This window comes from Rhinoraja longicauda, chromosome 9 (assembly GCF_053455715.1).
Source record: "Rhinoraja longicauda isolate Sanriku21f chromosome 9, sRhiLon1.1, whole genome shotgun sequence".
NCBI classification, from domain to species: domain Eukaryota; kingdom Metazoa; phylum Chordata; class Chondrichthyes; order Rajiformes; family Arhynchobatidae; genus Rhinoraja; species Rhinoraja longicauda.
In genome coordinates, this window is record NC_135961.1 from 43876536 (window position 1) to 43903166 (window position 26631).

Genomic DNA, 26631 nt, shown 5'->3' on the forward strand with positions numbered 1-26631 from the left:
ATTAAAACCAGCATGCATGTCTGCATGGACAGATGTGAAATTTCCTGTTTGCTTCTCAGCTGTTTATATAATTGAAAGCTGTTAGTTTCATGGATTTTTGATCAACATCAGACTTTAACATTTAGTTTAAATGAAGATTATTAACAGAATAAACACGTACATGTCATCTGTTTTTAAAGAACATTTTAGGAAATAATTTTTAAATATGAAGCATTGTCTCCTGCGCCTTGCCTTCAATACTCAGGGCCACACACCAAAATGTTAACAATTGTACGTAAAAATCCAAACATATATTTTTAGAACCTGAATTTATTCATCATATACTGCGCTCAAAATGGCCTCATCAATCACAATTACCAAGACACACATGAGGAGTACTTTAGTGGTGGTTTCCAAAGATCATGCTAGATTGGTAGACTATCATGCTTAACACCACTTGAGAAATCCTGCAGGAATCTGCTGATTGGTTATTAATTTGAAGTTGTCAGTGAGATATGTATTTAGACTTTGAGAAATTAATTGCAAACACTCCTGACCAAACTTCAACTAAATATGCCACGCAAAAATATGACAGTTTCAGGTCAACCATTCATTTTACGGTTCTGGTGAACGTTGACTTGCTCCTTTTGCATCCAGAGATGCTGCTGGGCCCACTGGTTTCTTCCAGCTCCAGATTTCTATGCTCCAGATTCCGGCATCCGCAGTCTCTTTTGTCGTCATGGTCTCCTGAACTGTTATGTTTTCTACCAATCTGGACATGATCTTCTTCCAAAGATTAGTCAAAAAACAGCATATGTAGAGTAGGGAAACAGACCATAACATGGAATAAACATAATTCTTATAAATGTGTTTTGAAGTATCATACTTACCTTTTATTTGGATCTTTTATAAGCAATCCCGACAGCAATGATTTTGCATCAGATGATAGGGTTCTTGGAAATTTAATGTCCTCCATTAAAATTAATTCAAAAAGCTTCTCATGGTCCTGGTTGTAAAAGGGTAGTCGGCCGCACATCATTTCATACATAACAACACCCAGTCCCCACCAGTCAACAGCTCGGCCATAGTCATTGTCTTCTAAAACCTATGCAAGGAAAACAAACAAAGGACATGTTTGCCAAAGATTGCATTTCAATTAAGTTTAAATTTATTCAAAACATTAACAATCTTTCAGGCAAATTGGAGTTGAAGTGCCAAAATCATATTGTAATAAAATGATGCCGTATTTTATGTGCAAATGAATTTTTAGCCTTTATTTTTAAGTTATCTTAGGGAAGTTTAATTAAGTTCTATATATAAATCAGAACATTTTTCATAAAACATTTCCATCAGGTCTCACTTTCCTGTTCATGAGCTCAGCAAGTGCCCAGCAATTTTCTCAAGTATTTATAATTTTAAAAATTTGCGTCCATTTTTCACTGAAAAGTACATTTAAACTACTGTTCGAAGCTGAACCATTCTGCATATGCTCCAACAACATGAAGTATTAGATTGTGCCAAAATATAGACTGATAACGCAACATTTTAGAGACAGAGTGAGATATATCACAGGAACAATGAAAGCTTTGCAGAGTACAGAGTTGCCAGTAGTCACTTTGCCAAAAACATGTCTAGACAATTGATGCTGATTAGCAGAGCATCTCAGATTTGATACTTTAAAAAAAAACAGTAATTTTAATAGTTTTGCCACATTTGTAATCACTCTTTCACAAAACCAGCACTCCAAATGATATTTCACCTTAGGAAATGTTTCACATTTCTTCAATTTAAATTGTTTTTATGTATAAACTATATCCATTTTGGTGTGAAAAGATTTTGCATCCAATTGTGACACACATCTATATACTAAAACTCTTGTTTGTTCGCTTGTTCCTGAACTAGAGACAAAATGGTATACGGTAGCGCGACAACTTTAGGCCCACCTTACTCATCGTCGTCCTGTTGTCTTATGGAAGAAGTTTCATTGAAATCGGTGTTTTATTTTTAAAGTTATTCACATTTTAAAGTTTTAAAACAACGCGCAAGCGCAGTTGGGGCTCCGTTGATCTGGTACTTATGTAAGATGGCTGCCGCATCCGCGCGTGCGTAGAACAAAAGTGTTTGCGTTTGCGCCTGCGCAGTTGGGGCCCATTGAGCAGGGCTCGGCCGCCCGTCTCTTGGGGGCGGGAGAACCAGGCATGGTGTTGGGGGAAGCAGCCGGAGCCTGGGCATGGGCCTGGACGTGACCGGGTAACCGCGAGCCTGAGGTGGACCAAGGGGAAAGGCAGCAGCAGCAGCAGCAGTGGCGATGAGACCGGGCATTGGTGGAGGTGGAGGCCGAGGCCTGGGCCTGGCACTGGGCCTGCCCTCGGCTCCCGCATCTCCCATCCTCTCCCCGGCCGGCTCAGTGCCTTCCCCAGGCCGCCCAGAGTCCAACGGCTCAGCAACAGTGGGAGAGCCGCCACCGTGTACCACTGAAGATCCCCACACCGGGTCGGGACAGGACTCTCCTCCCCACCCCACACCTGCCCCGCCGATGGCGGCCGCCCGGGCCAGGAGGCGGGTTGCTACGGCAACCGCGGGTTGCTCCCAGGAGGGAGGGGGGTGGGTGGGAGGGGGAGTGCGGGAGGTGGGGGGGGGGGGAGGAGGAAGGGGGAGGAGGAAGGGGAGGGTGGGAGGTGGGGGAGGGAGGGGAGGGGGAAGAGAGGGGGGGAGAGGGGAGTGGGGGAGGAGGGAGTGGGGGAGGAGGGAGGAGAGGATGCTGCACTAATGCAGGAGAGGCAACCATAGGGGGAAGGGGGAAGGGGAGGCGAGTGCGAACATTTGACAATCAAGAAAATAACAGAATTTTTAAAACTATATATTATCTATAGTCTTCTTGAATCATTGAAAACCATTTACATTTCTAAAAAATGTATATATTTAACCTAGAAGCTAACATATAAATTTTCCTCAGCTCTAATGCATCAACCAATTGACTTCATAACACAGAGCAATCTGTGAAATTAATCTTGCATCATTAGGGGTTTTCCATCCAGCAGCATAAGCAGTACATCGGATTATCATTCTGCGTTATGCTAGGAAAGTTGATCAAAGACAGTTGTTTAACTAGTTACTCTATAAATACAATTACAATTCTTAGCAGAAGTCTCCAAAGCATCAGTTGGTGTGCTAAACATTTATTATCACTTGAAAACAGCATGCAGTGGGATCTGCATGAAATATGTTAGAGTTATGTAGAGTTTTAAAAAAAATGTAGAGTTAAAAAATATATTTAAATCATTCGAAAAGGTCAGACTCTTGTCAGGAGATTTCTTTTCCTCCTAGATGATAATCTACTGCTTGAACTGAAATATATACTCAGTATAAAATATATTTCAACAGGCTTTCTGTTTGAAATATCAATCAAATTATTCTCAGATAGACTCAAAAAGACTCCAATGTTACTACATATTTCTATGGCTACCTCCTCAACCCTTTTCTCAATCCAACTTGATCCTAGGCAATGATTTGATTGATATTAAGGAAATTCTGCAATACCTCATTAAATACCTATGAATCTCCAATTATTTTCCAATCAATAGACTGATTTTAGAAAATTTTAGAGCTGGGAATAGAGCAAGCCCACTATTGTAGAGCGAGTGATTTAATAAACTAGATGACCAAAATACTGAAAGTCCTTCTTATAAAGTATTTGCTATTGCCATGCCATCTCACAAAATGCTCCCAATATGGAAATAAAAAACTGCAACATGGAAATCTGTTCAAGACTCAAGGAATAAAGTCATAGCCAGCCCAGCCTTGCCCGATAGCTCAGCCCCTTGATCCTGGCAACATCTTCGTCACCAACCTTTTCTGCACCATTTCCAACTTAATAACATCTTTCCTATAGCAGTGTGACCAATACTGAAGGCAGTGAAGAAAGTTAATGGCATGTTGGCCTTCATTAAAAGAGGATTTGAGTATAGGAGCAAAGAGGTCCTTCTGCAGCTGTACAAGGCCCTGGTGGAACCACACCTGGAGTATTGTGCACAGTTTTGGTCTCCTAATTTGAGGAAGGACATTCTTGCTATTGAGGGAGTGCAGCATAGGTTCACAAAGTTAATTCCTGGGATGGCGGGACTATCATATGATGAAAGAATGAAACGACTGGGCTTGAATTCACTGGAATTTAGGATAAGAGGGGATATTATAGAAACGTATAAAATTATTAAGGGATTGGACAAGCTAGATGCAGGAAACATGTTCCCGATGTTGTGGGAGTCCAGAACCAAGGACCACAGTTTAATAAGGGGTAGGCCATTTAGAACTGAGATGAGCAAAAAAAATTCACCCAGAGAGTTGTGAATTTGAGGAACTTTCTGCCACAGAAGGCAGTAGAGACAAATTCACTGGATATTTTCAAGAGAGAGTTAGATTTAGCTCTATGGGCTAGCGGAATCAAGGGATATGGGGAGAAGGCAGGATTGGTGTACGGATTGTGGATGATCAGCCATGATTACATTGAACGGCGGTGCTGGCTCGAAGGGCCGAATGGCCTATTCCTGCACCTATTTTCTATGTTTATATGAACACACGACTCCATCCTATCCCCCCTGATCCAATCTCTCCTGCCCTATGTCCAAGATACCTCACATGCCCTTCGTTTCTTTAATGACTTCCACTTTCCGAGCCCCCACTCCCTCATCTTTACTATGGATGTTCAGTCACTCTACATCCCCCATCAGGAAGGCCTTAAAGCCCTCCGGTTCTTCCACTACTGCAGAACAATCCAATTTCCCTCTACTAACACTCTACTCTGCCGAGCGGAGCTGGTCCTCACCCTCAACAACTTCTCCTTTGACTCCTCCCACTTCCTCCAAGTCCAAGGCGTAGCATGGACCGTAGCTATGCCTGCCCCTTTGTAGGGTACGTTGAACAATCCCTGTTCCAGGCGTACACTGGCCCTACCCCCGAACACTATCTCCGTTACATTGATGACTGCATTGGTGCTACCTCCTGCACCCATGCAGAATTCATGGACTTCAGCAACTTCACCACCGATTTTCATCCTGCACTCAAATTTACTTGGACCTTCTCTGACACTTCCGGCCCCTTTCTTGATCTCACAGTCTCTATCACAAGAAATAGACTATTAACTGATGTCTATTACAAACCCACTGACTCCCACAACTATCTCAACTACACTTCTTCCCAATCTGCTTCCTGCAAAGACTCTATCCCCTACTCCCAATTCCTCCATCTACGCTGCATCTGCGCCCAAGATGAGGTGTTCCATACAAGAACATCTGAGATGTCCTCATTCTTTAGGGAACGGGGGGTTCCCCTCTCCCATTATAGATGAGGCCCTCACTCGCATCTCCTCGATACCCTGCAGCTCCGCCCTTTTCTCCCCCTTCCCCCCAGTTGCAACAGAGACAGAGTCCCCCAGTCCTTCCCTTCCACCCCATCAGCCGTCGCATACAACACATAATCCTCCAAAATTTCCGCCACCTCCGAAAGGATCCCACCACTTGCCACATTTCCCATCCCCACCCTTTCCATCTTCTGCAGAGACTGTTCCCCTCGCAACTCCCTGGTTAACTCATCCCTTCCCACCCAAACCACCCCCTCCCCAGGTACCTTTCCCTGCAACCGCGGAAGATGCAACACCTATCGCTATACCTCCTCCCTCGAAACTGGGGGACCCCAAAAGTCCTTTCAGGTTATGCAGAGGTTCACTTGCACCTCCTCCAACCTCATCTACTGTATCCGTTGTTCAAGATGTGGACTCTTATACATCGGTGATGTATACCAAACGCAGACAGGGCAATCGTTTCACAGAACACCTTCGCTCAGCTTGCATGAACCAACCTGATCTCCCGGTTGCTGGACACCTTCATTCTCCTTCCCATTCCTAAACAGACCATTCTGTCCTCAGTCTCCTCCATTGTCAGAGTGAGGCAAAACGCAAATTGGTGGAACAGCATCTCATATTTCGCCTGGGCAGCTTATTGAATATTGGGCAGGTGGTCTGAATATTGATTTCTTTCACTTCAGGTAGCCCCGGCATTCCCTCTCTCTCTATCCCTCCCCCACCCAAGTCGCACTAGCTTCTTATTTTCACCCTACAAACAGCTTACAATGGCCTGTTTCCTTTATCATCGTGACTTTTTTGCATATCTTTCATTCATTGTTCTTTATCTCTCCACATCAACGTCTATATATCTCATTTCCCTTATCCCTCACCAGTCTGAAGAAGGGTCTCGACCTGAAACGTCACCCATTCCTTCTCTCCAGAGATGCTGCCTGTCCCGCTGAGTTACTCCAACCTTTTGTGTCTATTTACAATATTCCAAGTGTGGCCTCACCAACGTCTTGTAGAACTGCAACAATTTGTCCCAACTTCTTCACTTAATTCCCTTATTGATGAAGGCCAAGATGCCAAAAGCCTTCGTCATCACTCGAGCTACCAGAAATACGAACAATGTAAACTGTCCGTCCCTTCCATTGTGTTCTCTCCCAGCTCCATGTGGTATACTATCTTACAATATTGTGGCAAGGGAGTGTCAGCATGTTGCTGGAATGGAGGGCTGTACCTTATTTGGATAGGTTGAGTTTATTTTTACTGAAAAGTAGAAGGCTGAGGAATGACTCTGTAGAATTACAAAGGGCATTTATAAGAGTCTTTTACTGGCACTTGTCCAGAACCTGAGTGCACAGGTTTAAGGTGATAGGCAAGAAATTTAGAGGAGATCTGAGGGGTGTTTTTCTACATGGACCATTAAATATTTGGACCAAACTGCTAAAGGGAGTGGTGTAGGCAAATATAACCACAATGTTGAAAAGGCATTTGGACAGGTACTTAGATAGGAAAGGCAGAAAGGAATATGGGTCTAAAGCAGGCAAATAGGATTAACGTAAATAGGCATCATAGTTGGCATTGATCAGGTGCGATGAAAGGGTCGATTACAGTGATGTATAGTTCCATATTTCTACATGTCACTGGAACTAAATATCTAGTATGATAGGACAGCCAATACTTTGGCATCTTGGTTAGGGCTACTGACTGAAGATGGATTTCCAGTTTCTATACCTTCAAAGCATTGTATGACGCGGGCACTCAGTCGAGGAAATTGTTATGTTAAAAATAAAGCAAATAGGAAACATCTAACTAGACAAACATTATAAGCATGCAAAAATAAAGATAATTAAAATTGCCCCCTCGTGGCAAAATGTGATTCACGGTGGTATTTTGGTGAATGAAAGAACATAGTATAGCAATTGTGGCTAAAAGGGAAGCAATTACAACTAAACTCAGGAAAAAAAAGATTAAGCTGTCAGAAAAAACCCACTTAATGACCAAGACTTAGCACATGATTAAAGAGAATTTAACTACATGGCAAAAAATAGGAAAGGAAGTCAAGATGCCAGAATTTTAAAATATTCCTGAATAAGAACTATGAGGAAAAATTAGGCAACTAAGCATAAAACATTACTTAATTACATTTACCTTAATATCTAAAAATGCTACTTACATCTATAATGAAATTACTATAACAATCAATTTTGTCACTAAACATCTCGTTAAATGCTTAAATATTTTCAAAGAATGAAAACACAAATCTAGCACTTATTAAATATAGGTTTTAAATTTAAAAAATGTTGCTATTTTGTTGAATGAAAGAACTTAGTATAACAGCAATTGTGGCTAAAAAGAAATCAATTACAACTAAACTCAGGAAAAAAAACATGAATTAAGATATTGTGTGTTTCTTGTTATATTGGAGTATACTTAGTCACGATGACCATTTAAAAAATAATGACAATTTTTATTTGTTTTAATACCTTGGACAATACATTGCAAATACATTAGTTTTAATGTGTCAATTTATTCACAAAATGCTGGCAGACTGATGTCGGGGGTGTCTCTCTGGTCCTCATCTTGTTCTATTGTGCTTAATTAAAACTTATCGTCAGCAAAAATAAATTGGTTTGATGTTGTTTTGCAAATCAGACTGTCATCTTAATTAACAGTTAATGTCAACAATTAACTACCACTTTATTATCTGCAATATCATAAACACACATTGAGTATTTATACTGTATGTTAAGGGTGGCAGGTTGCATTTTACTTCGTTCTGTTGTAGGATCATTAACATATATAATCGTACATTTAGAAAGGCGATGACGAGGAATTCCTTTGGTCAGAGGGTGGTGAATCTGTGGAATTCATTGCCACAGACAGCTTTGAAGGGATAGAAACTGGGAATCCATCTTTGGTCAGTACCCCTATTCAAGATGCCAGAGTATTGGCTGTCCTATCGTACTAGATATTTAGTTCCAGTGATATGTAGAATTAGGTATTTTGAAGGTGGAGATTGACAGATTCTCGATTAGTAAGGGTTTCAAGGGTTATGGGGAGAAGGCAGGAGAATGGAGTTGAGAGGGAAAGGTAGACCAGTCATAGAAACATAGAAAATAAGTGCAGAAGTAGGCCATTCAGCCCTTCGAGCCAGCACCGCCATTCAATATGATCATGGCTGATCATCCAAAATCAGTACCCCTTTCCTGCTTTCCCCCCATATCCCTTGATTCCGTTAGCCCCAAGAGCTGTATCTAACTCTCTCTTGAAAACATCCAGTGAATTGGCCTCCACTGCCTTCTGAGGCAGAAAATTCCACAGATTCACAACTCTCTGGGTGAATTTTTTTTTCCTCATCTCAGTCCTAAATGGCCTACCCCATATTCTTAAACTGTGACCCCTGGTTCTGGTCTCCTCGAATATCGGGAACACGATTGAATGGCAGAATAGATTCATTGGGCCAAATCACTTAATCCTGATCCCATAACTTATGAACTTATAAAGTAAATGTCATTCATTCACCTTGTAGATCATCATTGTGTAATATCATATGCCGTAAATACCAAATATACTATGTACATATATCGCTACATATCATCTTTGGAATTTGCATGGTTCATTGCATTTCACAATGTGTTTTGCCATTGTTACCAATTATTCAATATACAATGACAAAAGTTAAGAAGTCTCATTATCCTTTTGCTAATAACAAATAGCATCTAAAAATATTGGGTAAGAAAATACTGTGGTGACTGTCACTATTTGTATTATTATATCCATCTCTTTAGCTCAGTATCACATTGTTCTTGTAAGTATTATTCTCTACCATCCAGTGTGTACTTTTACTTTCACTGTCTAGTTACGTTTGCAATGAGCAGAAAAACCTTGGTCTGGAGATCAGGCAAAGAAACATTCATGTAACTTTACTTTTCCATGGCAGACCAAATTTGGACTGAAATTACATTTCATCAAAATGGGATGGTTTAGATAAACAAAATATATGAAATTGATTATGTTCTATGGTTACAGTAAATTATGTTATCATGTTGAAAAGTTGTGAAAAATATGGAATTAGATGTCACAGGAGTAGCAACCAAAATTCAATATATTAACATGAAAATACAAAAATAAGGATAACATGACTTCTAGTTTGAGAATTGTTTTATGCTCAATAATAGACCAATGCGGCCTATGAAAAAAAATCATACCATAATAGTCACAAGTGAACCAAGTAAGAACAGCCAAATCCAGCATGAAAACAGGCCCATTGGCCCAACTCGTCCATACAGATCAAGTTGCTTACCTGTGTTAGTCCCATCTGCATGTGTTTGTCCCAAATCCCTCAAAACTATTCCTATCCATGTCCAAGTGTCGCTTAAACATTGTAATTCTTCACACCTCTACCAGTTCCTCTGGCAGCTCATTCCCCATACCCCATCCTTCCATGTGGAAATGATGCTCCTCAGGTGTCCTTTAAATCTTTACCCTCTCCCCATAGATCTACTTCCTCTAGTTTCAGAGTCCCCTACCCTGGGGAAAGACCTTATCCATGCTCCTCATGATTGTATATACCTCTAAGGTTCCTCAGTCTCCTACACTGCAGGAGACCCAGACTAACCAGTCTCTGCAGTATAATATAGATATAGATAAATTTGGCAGCAAAAACAAGGAGGCAGATTATTATCTCAATGGAGTTAGGTTAGGTAAGGGGGAGGTGCAGCGAGACCAGTGAGACTCCTTGTACACCAGTCACTGAAAGTTGGCGTGCAGGTACAGCAGGCAGTGAAGAAAGCTAATGGAAAGTTGACCTTCATACAAGAGGATTTCAGTATAGGAGTAAAGATGTTCTTCTGCAGTTGTATAGGGCCCTGGTAAGACCACATCTGGAGATATTGTGTACAGTTTTGGTCTCCTAATTTGAGGAAGGACATCCTTGTAATTGAGGCAGTGCAGTGTAGGTTCACGAGATTGATCCCTGGGATGGCGGGACTGACATATGAGGAAAGATTGAAAAGACTAGGCTTGTATTTACTGGAGTTTAGAAGGATGAGAGGGGATCTTATAGAAACATATAAAATTATAAAAGGACTGGACAAGCTAGATGCAGGAGAAATGTTCCCAATGTTGAGCGAGTCCAGAACCAGGGGCCACAGCCTTAGAATAAAGGGGAGGCCATTTAAAACTGAGGTGAGAAAACACTTTTTCACCCAGAGAGTTGTGAATTTGTGGAATTCTCTGCCACAGAGGGCAGTGGAAGCCAAATCACTGGATGGATTTAAGAGAGAGTTAGATAGAGCTCTAGGGGCTAATCGAATCAAGGGATATGGGGAGAAGGCAGGCACGGATTATTGATTGGGGACGATCAACCGGAGATCGGAGACTCAGGTTCGATACTGACTACGGGTGCTGCACTGTAAGGAGTTTGTACGTTCTCCCCGTGACCTGCGTGGGTTTTCTCCGAGATCTTCGGTTTCCTCCCACACTCCAAAGACATACAGGTATGTAGGTTAATTGGCTGGGTAAATGTAAAAATTGTCCCTAGTGGGTGTAGGATAGTGTTAATGTACAGGGATCGCTGGGCGGCACGGACTTGGAGGGCCGAAAAGGCCTGTTTCCGGCTGTATATATATATCACAATGAATGGTGGTGCTGGCTCGAAGGGCCGAATGGCCTACTCCTGCACCTATTGTCTATTGTCTATTGTCTAAATGTGATCTCAGCAATTTCTTTTACAGTTGTTACTTGAACCTCCTGACTCTTGTACTCCGTGCCCTGACTGACAAAGGCAAGCATGCCAAAGCCTCCTTCAGCACTCTGAGTACCTATGTTGTCAGTAAAACCAAGGAGCTGATTGTCAACTTTAGAAATGGAAGGCCAAGGATTGTTTTATGCTCAAGGCAGGAACAAACCTGCCTTCATCGGTGGGTCAATGGCAGAGAGAGTCAACAACTTCAAGATCCTGGGCGTCCATATCTCTGAAGGTCTGTCTTGAACCCAGTGTATTCTTGCAATCATAAAGAAAGCCCATCAATGCCTCTACTTCCTTAGAAGATTGAGGAGATTCAGCATGTCAATTAATATTTTCTTGAAATTCTACAGGGGTACGAGAACATATTGACTGGTTGCATCACGGCCTGGTTCGGAACACAAACACCCAGGATCGAAGCAGATTAAAAGTGGTGATCACTGCCCAGTCCATCATGGGTACTGACCTCCCCACCAACAAAGTGATCTATAGGAGGTGCTGCCTCAAATAAGCAGCCAGCAACATCAAGGACTCACGCCACCCTGGACACACTCTCATTTCACTCCTCCCATCGGGAAGAGGTATAGCAGTCTGAAAACATTTGTGGTGGGAAAGTTATTGGAGAGAATTCTGAGGGATAAGAAATGTATGCATTTAGGTAGACAGGGGCCGATTAGGGAGACTACGCATTATTTTGTATGTGGGAGATTGTGCCTCATGAATTTGATAAAGAGTTTTTAGAAGTAGCCAAGAAGTTTGACGAGGGCAAGGTCGTAGATGTTGTCCATGTGGACTTCAGCAAGGCCTTTTTTTAAGGTACCGCATGGTGGGCTGCTCTGGAGGGTAGATCACATGGGATCTAGGAAAAGCTAGCTGGCTGGATACATAACTGGCTTCATGGAAGAAAGCAGAGGTGATGTTGGAAGGTTGTTTTTCAGACTGGAGGCTTGCAACTAGTGGTGTGCCTCAGGGATTGTTGCTGGGCCTGTTGTTGTTGTTTGTGGTTTATATCAATGATTTGGATGAGAATGTACAAGGGGTGATTAGTAAGTTTGCAGATGACACTAAACCACTGACCAGTAATTCAACTAACTGTAAAGGTATTGTAGCCACAAGAGCAGATCATCAGCTGGGAATTCTGCATCAAATAACATATTTCTGTACTCCCAATATTTGTAACTTTGGCAATATACGAGTCTAGAATGGGATGGAATACTCTTCATGTGCCAACCTGAGTGCACCCCAAAATATTCAAGTAATTCAACAATAAGACAAAACAGTCACTAAATCGGCATCTGATCCTTCACCGTACATTTCTTTCACCACCAGTACACTGTGGCTCTCATCTAGTAAATGTGCTTTGGCAACTTGAAAACATTTTTGCAACAGTATCTAACACACCAACATCCTGATCACCAAGGAGGGTAAGGACAGCAAATATATGGTAATGTCACAACCTGCAAGTTCCTAAGTAATTCAACATTCTAAAATGGAAATACTGTATATTGCTGTTCCTTCATGGGCACTGTGCCTCAACAACAATTCGCAAATCTCATCACATCTTGGATTACAACAGCTCATGACGGTGTTTTACCAGTACTTCAAGAGTAATTAGAGATGGCCAAAATATAGTAGTTTTGCCAACACCCCTCACATTACATTAATGCTTTGGGCATTTTTTTTTTCTATCTTCTTTTCTGGCCTGTGAAAACTTAAAGGATTGGGATTATACTTTAACTTACTTTGATCAAAGGAAGAGTGTGATACTTATAAATTTTAATATTTGCTCCAACTATTTATATTTTAATCTCATTCACGGGAAATTGTAGAAAATAATGAAAGTAGTATTTCATTGGTTAGCTCATCATCTGCGCATTCTATGCAAAGACCCATGGGTACACACTTAAAAAATGTCTCAATCAAAAAAGAATATATGCTGGCAACAAGAGGATTTGTACTCTTTTACAACAGTTCTACAAAGCATTTTGCCTGAATTTCACAAGTACCTGTACTACCTCTGCCATCTGTTACCATCTGCCATTATTTAGAATCCATTTTTACACAGAACACATGATACAAATATCACCCAGCACTGATGTTATTTATTGGCACTACTGAATGTTAGGCTTCTAAAAAATATTTTCACTTGCAAAGTATTTTTTGTGGGTGAACGAAGAAACACAAAATAAATTTTCTATCTTGGATGATCAAATTGCAGGTTTTTTTGCATTTTAAGTAGCTTGGATCTAGAATATTAAATTGTTCAGCCCTGTTTACATTGTAAAAAAATGTTGCAAAACCTTTAAATGATATTCTTCACCAATTATTATTTGTGAACCCCTGACAACAGGCCAATGATGTGTCTGCTGCATTCCACACAGCATATTAATTTACCATGGATATTTAACAGGACTGTCACAAGACTAATAGACCTGAGCAAAATAACTGTCAATAGCAGCTCAAGAGTCAAGAAAATCAAGAGTGTATAATTATCATATGTACCAGGAATGGAACATTGAAATACTTGTTTGGGACAGTTTTACAGGCCCATTAATGCAATAACATAACAAATAAATATACAATAATCAATAGCACAATAAATTAATAATCAGCACGCTAGGTAACGAGGTCATAATATTGCAAAACCGATGTATGCAGTGCAACCAAAACACAATTTGTTGCAGGTTGCTGTTGAGGTCGGGTTGGACAGTGTAGTTTAGGAGCCTGATGGTAGTTGTTCTTGAACCTGGAGGTCATGGTTCTCAGACTTTTGTACCTTCTTTTTGATGGCAGCAGCAAGATGAAAGTGTGGCCTGGGAGTTGTGAGTCTTTGATGATATTCATTAGTTCATGTAATTGGAGCAGATTTAGACCGTTCGGCCCATTAAGTCCACTCCGCCATTCAATCTTGGCTGATCTACCTTTCCCTCTTAACCCCATTTTCCTGCCATCTCCCCATAACCCCTGACACACATACTAATCAAGCATCTATCTATCTCTGCCTTAAAAATATCCATTGACTTAGCCACAGCCTTCTGTGGCAATGAATTCCACAGATTCACTACTCCCTAAAGAAATTCCTCCTCATCTCGTTCCTAAAGGAAGGCCCTTTAATTCTGAGGCGATGACCTCGGGCCCTAGACACTCCCACTAGTGGAAACATCCTCTTCACATTCACTGAATGTAATATTCCTTCAGCTTTTTAAATGAAAATGCAATGTAGAAGTGAATAAATCAGCATAGAAAGATTTGGTCACTTTAATTATAATCATCCTACCTCTGGTGCCAAGTATTCTGGAGTACCACAAAATGTTTTCATGGTAGCAGCATCTGTAATTCCTTCTTTGCAAAGTCCAAAATCTGTGATTTTAATGTGCCCATCCTTGTCTAACATCAAATTTTCCAACTACAAAAAAAAAATCAATTTGTACAATGTTATGCAGAAACCTATTCCAGTGAACACAAGAGAAAGAGATCAATGATGGATCAATGATGAGTTTATTTCATTTAAAATACCCATTTTATTAAACAGAATAATGAATACAGAGAATCTTGATTTTTTTAATGTAGGAAAATAAATGCAGATACTGGTTCAAATTGAAGGTAGACACAAAATGCTGGAGTAACTCAGCGGGTCAGGCAGCATCTCAGGAGAGAAGGAATGGGCGATGTTTCGGGTCAAGACCCTTCTTCAGACTGATGTCAGGGGAGGGGGCGGGACAAAGATAGGATGTAGTAGGAGACAGGAGGACAGTGGGAGAACTGGGAAAGGGGAGGGGAAAGAGAGGGACAGAGGAACTATCTGAAGTTAAAGAAATCAACTTTCTTACCGCTGGGGTGTAAACTGCCTAAGCGAAATATGAGATGCTGTTCTCCAAATTTTTTAATCACTTATCTTACTGGAGCTCAGTTGAGTCCCATTCTCTACATTTCCATTGTGATCATAGGAGTGAAATTCCATTTTAAACCACAGGTCACATAGCTTAAAACTAGCCGAAGTTGCAATCAACCCTATCCCACCAAAAATACCCTCACGGAAAGAAACACAAGTTGTACAAGCTCAAATCTGGCCTCTTGACATTATATACAGTAGAAGTTATGCCCCCACACAGGGTTATTCCCTGACAATTATATCACTGAACCAGGATATTACAGAAGGAGTCATGAGAACTCCTATTGCAGCAGGCAAACAAAATATTTTCTTTGGGCTACTTTGGAAAAAAAAGCACTCTGATAAAAAGCTAATTGTGGTGGTGTCATTGTCGTCCCCTTGTGAAATATTTTAGCAAACAGAAGGGCATATTTTATGTGATATATTTTCGTCAATGGTTTCCCATAGCAATTACAACCAGACTGATGGGTTAAACGGCAAGAGTCAATGCCAGCTTGTAGCAGGGCAATTCCATCAGTGTATAGAAAAACGATATTATTTTCAGAATGGGCAAGGACTTTATTTTTTAGTGAAGTGATTATAGAAAATAATACATCCATTCAATACACACATTTCGTTGTGAAAGCAAATTATGTAACAAGTTCATACTGAAGTCATAAAATCAATTTTTGAAACACATTTTTCAACACAATTTACAAATTAAAATGTCACATAATAAATGACTGTTAGGATTTTTTTCCTGACAACCATTAAAATGTATTCAACCCATGCAATTAGAAAATACATTGTCTGCCATAAAATAGTATTTCTTCTAAAATGATAGAACAAATAAAAATAGGTAATCCCAGCATTTTGATTATTTGGAAAGAATTATCTTAAACTTGCTAAATCTCTTTTCCGCTTTCTATACACCAATTTTATTTCCAAAATGTTACCATTCTTTTTTCCATAAGCATTGCAAACTAGCCAGACACAGTTTATTCTCCAGCCAATGGGAGCTACACATGAACTGTAAAGATTTGGAGTTCACATATCTATTTAACACATTTCTGCAGCATTTGAACAATCATCGTTTTGAAATTAAGTGCTTATCGTCTGCGAGTCTGCATTTTACTCTATCTTCATAATTATTTTGTTTATTTTAAATTTTAATTGAAACATTATACACAGTAACAATATGATATATTTATAAATTATTTGGAAAACTTATCACAAACAAATTTGCAATGATGGCCACGGCTTATTGACATCTGTTGTATTTCCTGTACCCCACAACTTACCTCCAACAGTAACCAACTTAAAACAGAATTAACTAGAGTTTTGACCAATACTAACATTTTCCAGAGCTTAGCACTCATTTTTAATTTCATCCTTTTGTAGTGCTTTTGGGACAAGTTTTCAACACATTAAATAAGCACGATATACATTCAAGTTGTTTTAGTTGAACTGCATCTGTCACAATATTAAATATTTTATTCAAATGAAGAAATTACTACAGTATGGATTACAATATAAAGTGATAACACAATCTTAGTTGTTTAGTGTGCTGCGTTCAAGCTTGTATTTAAGCTTTGTCATTAAATTATTATCTGAGGATTTAATGTGATCGACTACACTACTTCAAAAGTAAAAAACAGGGGATGAAAGGTAACAATAACTTTTGATCATTTGTGTTCTTTTGGTATTTATGAAGAACTGTTTTTAGGATAATGGAAGATAGCCAATGTCTATTACCATCATTAAGGTGAATTATAAGAAAATAAAATTAGGGGAATTAAATATTGAAATGTAAGGATAAAAGTTCATAGGTATTAAAAGTTCAAAGAAATTCTAAAGTAATTTAGTGAAGCACATTACTATAATTTATGGTGGAAACAGCAGGTTCAGCTGTTGCAAGTAGATTATAAATAATTTCAAACGTGTTCCTCGTGTTGAAAACAAGAGAAAAAAGAAGAAATTCTGATTACATTGTTACCTTGAGATCTCGGTACACAATCTTCTCGGAATGCAAATAATCTAGAGCTGAGACAATTTCTGCGCCATAGAATCGTGTGCGGTCCTCTGAGAACACTCTTTCTCTCGACAAATGGAAAAACAGCTGCAAGGTAAACAGCGGGGACAGTATTGTAATAATTACTGATTTAGTGGGGAAAATTAACACAAACATAAAACACCTCTCATCACCATATTGTGATGATAGATAGTGCACCCTTGGTAGATACTGATGGCTCCTAGACAGCAGCTGGCTTATCTTTCAAAGTTTCCAAGGGGAAATGTGAGCTGCTAAATCAGCTTTTTAATCAATATACCAATCTTGTTCAAGACATTCTGCACACTGCCTATTTAACCTCCTACTTATTCCTGAAAAAAAGTGCAGCAGAGCGATCTAATTATCCTTTTCATATTGTCAGATGTTGAGCTGCATTGTCAAATACCTGTATGTTCACACTGTCATAGGCATTCATACAAATTACCACTGTTACCTTCAAACAGTCCCGTATTAATTGACCTGCCATTAAAATTAGCATAAGAAAGACCTGAATGTGTCAAATAGGGATTAGTCATTTAAAATAATTTACTACTGTAACTACCACATTTCATATATTGGAACTATAGGGTCCACTGAGTCCACCAAATCTTTTGAGATTTATTAATAAGATTTTTTGAACGTTTGCAAAAGAGAAATGCTGCATTATGCAATTTTCTGAATAGTTGAAGTAAATACATCAAAATGGATTACACTTTAATTATTTTAATATTTTATCATTATTTTTTTGAATTAAAAAGAATATGCAGTTATTTTAAAATTGTGACCACTTTATTTAAGAAGCTGAACAAGCAGAAAGGTGATGGGAAAAGACTGTTTTGTTGTCAACTGAATTTTTTTAAAATTAATCCCTGATGTCCTGAGATTCAAATTATGTTAAATTCTTATAGCTATATCAAAATGCTAATCCTTTAGAATATTATAATGTACACACATACAACTTGCAAATTAATTTAAATATTGATGATTTAAAAAAATATTAGAATTTGACCTTAAATATTACCATTAAATTTTTCTGTGACAATGTATGAAAACAATAATTTTATTCAGGCTACTTATTTGGCTCCACGTCATTTCAACATCTTATTGGTATGTAACTTTTCACAAATCTGGTCATTTTGTTAAATTACATTTAATCTTTATTGGAACTCATTGTTAAATATGGGCAATTATTAATGGTAGGCAATTTGGTATATTTGCTCAATCAGCCAAACAGTTGCAAAAGCATCACCTCTCATGTATCCTATTGATATTAAACTAACCCAGAGTTTTGAAATTCAGGGATCCAGCTTGCATGTTCTTTACTCATTACAGCAAATTAAATATGTGACAGGATGAGGTTTGTGGCAAACTAATATTATAATACTGTTGTAAGAATGGACGAGCTTGGGCAATTAAACATTTAAAAATTGCCTTTATTTAATAAATCTCGTCTCAAATGCAGACTGAAATAGCAATGGAAAAGTAGGATCTAGTTGTAACTGAATAACAGGTAATGCCTGCAAATATGTGTCTTCACCACGTGTGATGCTGCAATACTCTCCTTATTTATCTACTGCTTTTTCCTGACTGCACTGTCCAAATTTGAGGGAGGCACAGTGGCGCAGTGATAGAGTTGCTGCCTTACAGCGCCAGAGACCCGGGTTTGATCTGGACTACGGTTGCTGCGGACTATGGAGTTTGTGTGTTTTCCCTGTGACTGCATGGGTTTCCTCTGGACGCTACAGTTTCCTTCCACATTCCAAAGACATGCAGATTTATAGGTTAAATGGCTTCTGTAAATTGTCCCTAGTGTGTAGGATAGAACTAGTGGAGAGGTGACTGCTGGTTGGCATGGCCAAGTTGGGCAGAAGAGCCTGTTTCTATGCTGTATCTCTAACTCAAATTCTAAATTAAACTAGGGTAGACAGAAAATGCTGGAGTAACTCAGCGGGCCAGACAGCATCTCTGGAGAGAAGGAATGGGTGATGTTTCGGGTCGAGACCTTAACTAAGTTATTCCAATATGCAAATAATTTCATTCCTAGCTTTATATGGCTTTGCAGTTAAAGAGAAGCTTTTTGATTTCTGTACATCTGCGTAACATAATGTTTTCTTTTTGCAGGTACTTTAAAAAAAAATCATTTAAAGGATGTGGCCTTCACAGGCTGAGCAAGCATTTATTAATTGCACATCCTTAATAGCCTTTGAGAAGGTGTCAGTGACCTGATTTGTTAAACTACTGTAGTCTTCCTCTCTCACATCAGAGTCCAGCAGTCTTTCCAGGTGAGACAGAGGTTCACATGTACCCCGACTAACCTAATCTACTGCATTTGGTGCTCCCATTGTGGCTTCCATTACATTGGCAAGACCAAGCGTAGACTAGGTGGCCGATTCATTGAACATTTGCGCTTGGTCCGCCAAGGCCTGCTCGATCTTCCAGTTGCTAACCATTTTAACTATTTCCCATTCCTATACTGACCTTCCTATCTGGGCTTTCTCCATTGTCATAGTGAGGCAACTCACACTGGAAGAACAGCACCTCATATTCCACTTGCGAAGCTTACAACCCAATAGTATAAATACTATTCTCCAATTTTAGTTAACCTACAAAAACACCGGTCCCCCACTCCCTATCTCCATTTCCCCCCCCCCCCTCTCTCTTCCCTGTACTCCCCTCCATATTTCCCCCCTCTTTCCTCCACTTGGATGCACACCCAATTTTCCCCTTCCCCTATTCCCCCCCCCCCCCCAACCCCACCTTCCACCTATATTCCTTCCTCTGGCTACATTTTGCACATCTTCTATCTTTATCTCCTATGTCACACTTTTTGTCTTTTCATCTCTGGCTTTTGTCCATCCACCTGCAAATCCAAAACCTCCTTCACCTTGAGGCAGCGCAGTGGTGCAGCGATAGAGTTGCTGCCTTACAGCGCCACCAACCCGGGTTCGATCCTGACTATGGGTGCTGTCTGCATGGAGTTTGTACGTTCTCCTCGTGACTGTGTGGGTTTTCCCTGGGTGCTCCAGGATCCCCCCACATTCCAAAGATGTACTGGTGTGTAGGTTAATTGGCATCGGTAAAGATTGTAATTGGTCCCTATTGTGTAGGATAGTGCTGGTGTGTTTGACGGTGCAGACTTGGTGGGCCGAAAGGCCTGTTTCCACACTGTATCTCTAAACTAAACCTGTATCCACCAATCACTTGCCAGGCTTTATTCCGTCCCTACCTCTCTTCCACTACAATCAGTCTGAAGAAGGGTCCTGAACTGAAATGTCAGCTATCTATATTCTCCAAAGAAACAAACCCACTGAGTTACTCCAACACTGTGTGACTTTTTTCGTAAACCAGTATCTGCAGTTTCTTGAGTCAACATTTTATATTCCTCGAGATGTAGATACATCCACAATGCTGTTAGAGATCTCCAGGATTTTGACCAGTGATAGTGAAGAAACAGATATATTTCCAAGTCAGAGTAGTGTGTGGTTCTGCTGGCAACTTCCAGATGGTGTTGTTTCCATGCTTTTTGCTATTTTGTCCTTCTAGCTGGTCGAGGCTATGGGTTTGGAAGTGCTATCTAAGGAGTTATGAGCAATTAATTTCAGGACCAAGATCAGATGCAGATATTTTGGGTGGGGGGATCACACTGAAACAAAACTATTTAGCGGGCTTGACATGGTAGATACAGGAGTGTTGGTTCTGCTGGTTGGACTATTTATAACTTCGGAGCAAAATAAAAGGTCAGCCATTCTGGATAGAGATGAGAAATGTATTCTAAATGCATATGTTAACAGTCTCCTTAACATTAGATTTACCTGTACGTAGAGTGCTAATGGGTTCATGTACCACAGAAATGGCGAAGGTACATGCCAAGATGCAAAATTGGCAAAGCATAGCCTGTAAACTTAAACCTGACCCTTCTCACTCCATTTGCAGCATAGGGTTAATACCGAGTCTCAAGTTTCTGTACATACTTTCAAATTTTAGCTATCAGGAGTTATACAATAAGCCATGGTTAACCATATTTTTAAAGAACATACAAGGTAAAGTACATCTGTAAAGTTAAGGCAAAATGCAGGAGATGATTATAAATTTAAATGTATGAAATATATACATAGTAATTGCCTGCCTTCTCCCTTTGGAGCCGTCACCCTGCAAGTTCACCTCACGTTCCTTGGGTTATTCTCTCAGGCCCATAACTCAGCTCTAAGCTCTCATACCCCCAAAATATGTTTGTTCTCACAATGGAATTCCCTTCAACTTTCCTCCTCTACACATTATAGGTGATCCTGAAGAGCTTTCCTTTTACATCCACTCTTTCTATTAAAATATTAAAATTGTATGCATGTTAGGAAAGTTGCATAAAGGGTAAATTGTACAATATGGATAAGGTAGCTAAGTGGCTAAATTATTGGTTTACAGATGCTGGATTGCAAACCTGGAAGCAGTGGCCTGATTCCTGCTTGTGAGGCCAAACCCAGATATCCGACACAAGTCTAGGTGATTCAAATCAAGACACTGGTAGAGCAACAGTGCACTGAGCTAAGCAGAGAAGCCACGGTCTCAATTTTCCACTCAAAATGCAACTCCACACCTACCAAAGTAGTACACTCTTAATTAACTTTAACTGGCCTGGTAAATCAGTAAAATCAGGGGGCAATTAGCAATGGGAAATATAGTCTTGCCACATCACGAGCAAATAAAAACATTCTTACCAAATGCATCTAATTATGCAATGATTTCTACAGCTGCACAGTAGGGAACATATTGAATGGTTGCACCATGATAGACACAAAATGCTGGAGTAACTCAGCGGGTCAGGCAGCATCTCTGGAGAGAAATAATGGGTGACGTTTAGGATTGGGACCCTTCTTCATTGCACCATGGCCTGGTTCGGTAACTCGAACGCACAGGAAAAAAAAGAAACTGCAGAAAGTAGTAGACATTTCCCAATCCTTCCCAGGTACTGACCTCCCTGCCATCTAAGGGATATACAAGACAGCTACCTGAAAAGGGCAGCTAATATCAAAGACCCATACGAACCTGGCCATGCTCTCATCTCTCTACTACCATCGGGAATACCTTTATTGGTACACGTGACCATAAAATACCCTTTGAACCCTTGAAGATGGCCTGAAAACGTGAGCTCCATATCTGAAGAACAGCTTCTTCCCAGCAACCATTAGGTCCTTGAACACTGCACACACAAACCATTACCTCAGCGACTATGAGCTACTATGAACTTTGTGTCAGCTGCATTAAAGATGTTTTTTTGCACTATTATGATCTGGTTACCTTGTATTACTGATTAATTTCTTGTTTCTTATTGTACATCAATTTCTGTTTTGCATTAATGGACCCGCAAAGCTGCAGCAAGTAAAAATGTCATTGCTACATTGATGGTACGACAATTAAACACACTTGACTCTTAAAATCGAGTTTAAAATCAAGGAGTCATGGGATCACTCAGAAACAACACAAAAACAGGCTCTTCTACCCACTGTCCACACCTGATGTGCTTCTAAACCTAGATCAGTGCTTTGAAGTATGATGTTATGGCCATTATTAAGACGTGGTTGCATGAGGGACAGGACTGGAAACTCAATGTTTCAGGGTTTCGATATTTCAGATGTGTTAGAGGTAAAAAAGGTTGAAGCGTTGTCTACTAATTAGGGAAAATGCCACAGTGATATTCAGGAAGAAGACACGGTAGCTATCATCTACTGATGCAATATGTCTAGAGTCCAAAAATATGAAAAATGCAATCTCGCTAATGGGATTGTACTATAAGCCTTCCAATAGCCAAAAGGAGATAGTGGAACAGATATGTTGACAGATTTCGCAAAGATGCTAAAGCACCAGGATAGTCATAATGAACAACATTAATTTCCCTAATATTGACTGGGACTGACTCAGTGCGAAAGGCTTAGATAAGGTAGGATTTGCTAGGTCTATCCAAGAGAATTTCCTGAAACAGTATGTGGATAGTCAAACTCGACTCTGGAACTTATTGGATCTTGCATTCGGAAATGTGCCTGGCCAGATGACTGGTGTTTCAGCAGAAGAATATTTCAGGAATAGTGATCACAAGATAATTAAGAATAAGGATAAGTCTTGGGGGAAGATACTAAATTAGGATAAGGAAGATTACAAAATTATTAGGTAGCAGCTAGGGAGAATAAATTGGGAGCATTTGTTATGGGGAAATCCACATCTGACAAGTGGGAGACATTACCGCCTCACGTGTTCCAGTGGGAAAGAAGGATAACAATGGCAAAGCAAGGGAACCTTGTATGACTAATGAGGTTATACGTTTGGTCAAAAAGGAAATGGAAGTGTATGAGGTTTGGAAAGATGAATTCACAGAGGCTCTTTGAGGAATATAAAGCAAGAACTTAAGTGGACTATTAGAAGGGCAAAAGGGGTTAAGCAATGTCATTGGTGAGTGAGATCTGTGTGGTGAATATTAATATCTTAGGGCAATTTAAGATCAAGAAGATAGTTAGCACTCCTGATATTGCAGTGGATAAATGGGATATATTATAGATTATTGAAAGAGGCAAGAGAGGAGATTGCTGGTTCCTTGATGAAGATCTTTCTATCTTCTCTAGCCACAGACGAGGTCTCAATGGACTGGAGGGTAACTAATGTTGATCCTTTGTATCAGAAGGGAGACAGAGATAATCCAGGAAATTATGAATGAATGGATGAATACGTAATATTGTCACATGTGACAAGTTACAGTGAAATGCTTTGAATGCAGTGAAATTATAGGCCTGTAAGCCTCACAGTGCCACTGTGACAATCTCCCTGATGAATAGGACAACTCCTCCACCTCTTTTTCCTCCCTCTCCATTACATCTGAAAAATTGAAACTCTGAAACTCCAACTCTGGAGCTGCCAACCCTATCCCTCCCACAAACAACGATCACAACATCATTGGGAAGTTATTGAAAATGATTTTTTTGGTGTAGAATTTACTCGGAATTGGAAGTGTATGGGTTAATTAGCGACAGTCAGTATGGCGTTTTCCACGGTAAGTCAGGTTTTATGACCTTTTTGAATTTTTTGAAGAGGTGACAAAGATGATTGATAAGGGTAGGGCAATGGATGCTGTCTACAGTCAGAAATCGGAGGTGCAAAGGAACTTGGGAGTGTCGATGCAGGATTCCCAAAAAGTTAATTTGCAAGTTAAATTGGTAGTAAGGAAGGCAAATGCAATGTTAGCATTTATTTCAAGAGAATACAGTATAAAAACAGGGATATAATGCTATGGTTTTATAAGGCACTGGTCAGACCGCATTTGGAGTATTGTGAGCTGTATTGGCCCCCGTACAGTGCATTCAGAAAGTATTCAGACTCCTTCACTTTTTCAACATTTTGTTACGTTAAAGCCTTATTTTAAAATGGATTAAAATATTTTTTTTAATCATCAATCTACACACAATACCCCATAATAAAAAAGCGAAAACAGGTGTCTCAAAATTTTTGAAAAGTAATTAAAAGGAAATAACTGAAATATCACATTTACATAAGTATTCAGACCCTTTACTCAGTACTTTGTTGAGGCACCTTTGGCAGCGATTACAGCCTCAAGTCTTCTTGGGTATGACGCTACAAGCTTGGCACACCTGTATTTGGGTAATTTCTCCCATATTTGGGTATTTTCTCTCTGCAGATCCTCTCAAGCTCTCAGGTTGGATGGGGAGTGTTGATGCACAGCTATTTTCAGGTCCCTCCAGAGATGTTCGATCGGGTTCAAGTCCGGGCTCTGGCTGGGCCACTCAAGGACATTCACAGACTTGTCACAAAGCCACTCCTGCGTTGCCTTGGCTGTGTGCTTAGGGTCGTTGTCCTGTTGGAAGGTGAACCTCCGCCCCAGTCTGAGGTCCAGAACGCTCTGGAGCAGGTTTTCATTAAGGATCTCTCTGTACTTTGCTCCGTTCATCTTTCCCTTGATCCTGACTAATCTCCCAATTCCTGCCGCTGAAAAACATCCCCACATCATGATGCTGCTATCACCATGCTTCACCGTAGGTATGGTATTGGCCAAGTGATGAGCGGTGGCGTTGGCATTCAGGCCAAAGAGTTCAATCTTGGTTTCATCAGACCGGAGAATCTTGTTTCTCCTGGTCTGAGAGTCCTTTAGGGGCCTTTTGGCAAACTCCAAGAGGGCTGCCATGTGCCTTTTACTATGGCGTGGCTTCCGTCTGGCAACTCTACCATAAAGGCCTGATTGGTGGAGTGCTGCAGATATAGTTGTCCTTCTGGAAGGTTCTCCCATCTTCACAGATGAACTCTGGAGCTCTGTCAGAGTGACCATCGGGTTCTTGGTCACCTCCCTGACCAAGGCCCTTCTCCCCCGATTGCTCAGTTTAGCCGGGCGGCCAGCTCTATGAAGAGTCCTGGTGGTTCCAAAATGTGCCACTGTGCTCTTCGGGACCTGCAATGCTGCAGAAATTGTTTTATACCCTTCCCCAGATCTGTGTCTCAACACAATCCTGTCTCGGAGGTCTACAGACAATTCCTTTGTCTTCATGGCTTGGTGTTTGCTCTGACATGCACTGTCAACTGTGGGACCTTATATAGACAGGTGTGTGCCTTTCCAAATCATGTCCAATCAATTTAATTTACCACTGGTGGACTCCAATCAAGTTGTAGGAACATCTCAAGGGTAATCAATGGAAACAGGATGAACATAAGCTCAATTTTGAGTGTCATAGCAAAGGATCTGAATACTTATGTACATGTGATATTTCAGTTATTTCTTTTTAATTATTTTGCAAAAATTTCTAAACACCTATTTTCGCTTCTTCATTCTGGGGTATTGTGTGTAAATTGATGATAAAAAAAAAGAATTTAATCCATTTTAAAATAAGGCTGTAACGTACCAAAATGTGGAAAAAGTGAAGGGGTCTGAATACTTTCTGAATGCACTGTATCTGAGGAAGAATGTGCTGGAAAGGGTCCAGAGGAGGTTTATGAGAATGATCCGGGGATGATTCTGTTAACGTATGATGAGCGTTAACAGTTCTGCGCCTCGACTCCCTGGAGTTTTAAAAGGATGTCACGCTTCCTCCACTCAAGGTCGGTTAACCAGTTCCACAGTTCGCAACGATGTATCCCTTTTGGGATCACACCATTCCTAGCCAACAATCAGCATATCAGGGAACCTCCATGCCTTAAACACCTTCCGGAGGTGCACCTGAGCTGAGGCTGGAGCCTCGCATGGAGGAGCCTCGTGGGTTGGAGCCCAGGCCTCATGGGTCGGAGGTGGAGCTTCGCGGGTCGATGAAACCTGCGGTCATCAGTGCCTGGGACTGCAGAGCCCGTGGCTAGGGCCTGGGTCAGCGCCATGGAGGCATCTGGAGAGGACCCTGCAGCGTTAGTGGAGAGGTCGGTGCAGTAGTCAATGATGGCGCCGACCGACGGAAGAGGACGGACGTGTGGAAGTGAGGATGCCGCTGCCATGGGAAGGAACAAAGGAGGATTTGGCATGGGGTGACTGCCGTGAGGGGAGGAAAGATCAATGGGGACCTGGTGTGGGGGGACCACCTTGACGGGGGGGAGGGGGGATCAGGGAAGAACAATGTTGCCTATCCCTTTTCTCTGGAGATGCTGCTTGACCTGCTGAGTTACTCCAG

At 40.6% G+C, this 26631-nt stretch overlaps 1 protein-coding gene across 3 annotated transcripts in view; it reads right to left on the minus strand.

Annotated features, from left to right (window-relative positions):
* akt3a (v-akt murine thymoma viral oncogene homolog 3a) overlaps positions 1-26631 on the minus strand; it is a 321945-nt gene that overhangs the window by 20871 nt on the left and 274443 nt on the right. For all 3 annotated transcript variants that reach the window (XM_078405356.1, XM_078405355.1, XM_078405357.1), the window contains 3 exons: positions 16937-17059; positions 14347-14475; positions 870-1084 (listed from right to left, as the gene is read on the minus strand). In XM_078405356.1, the coding sequence (XP_078261482.1) occupies positions 870-1084; positions 14347-14475; positions 16937-17059 (467 nt within the window). The remainder of the gene's footprint in view (positions 1-869; positions 1085-14346; positions 14476-16936; positions 17060-26631) is intronic.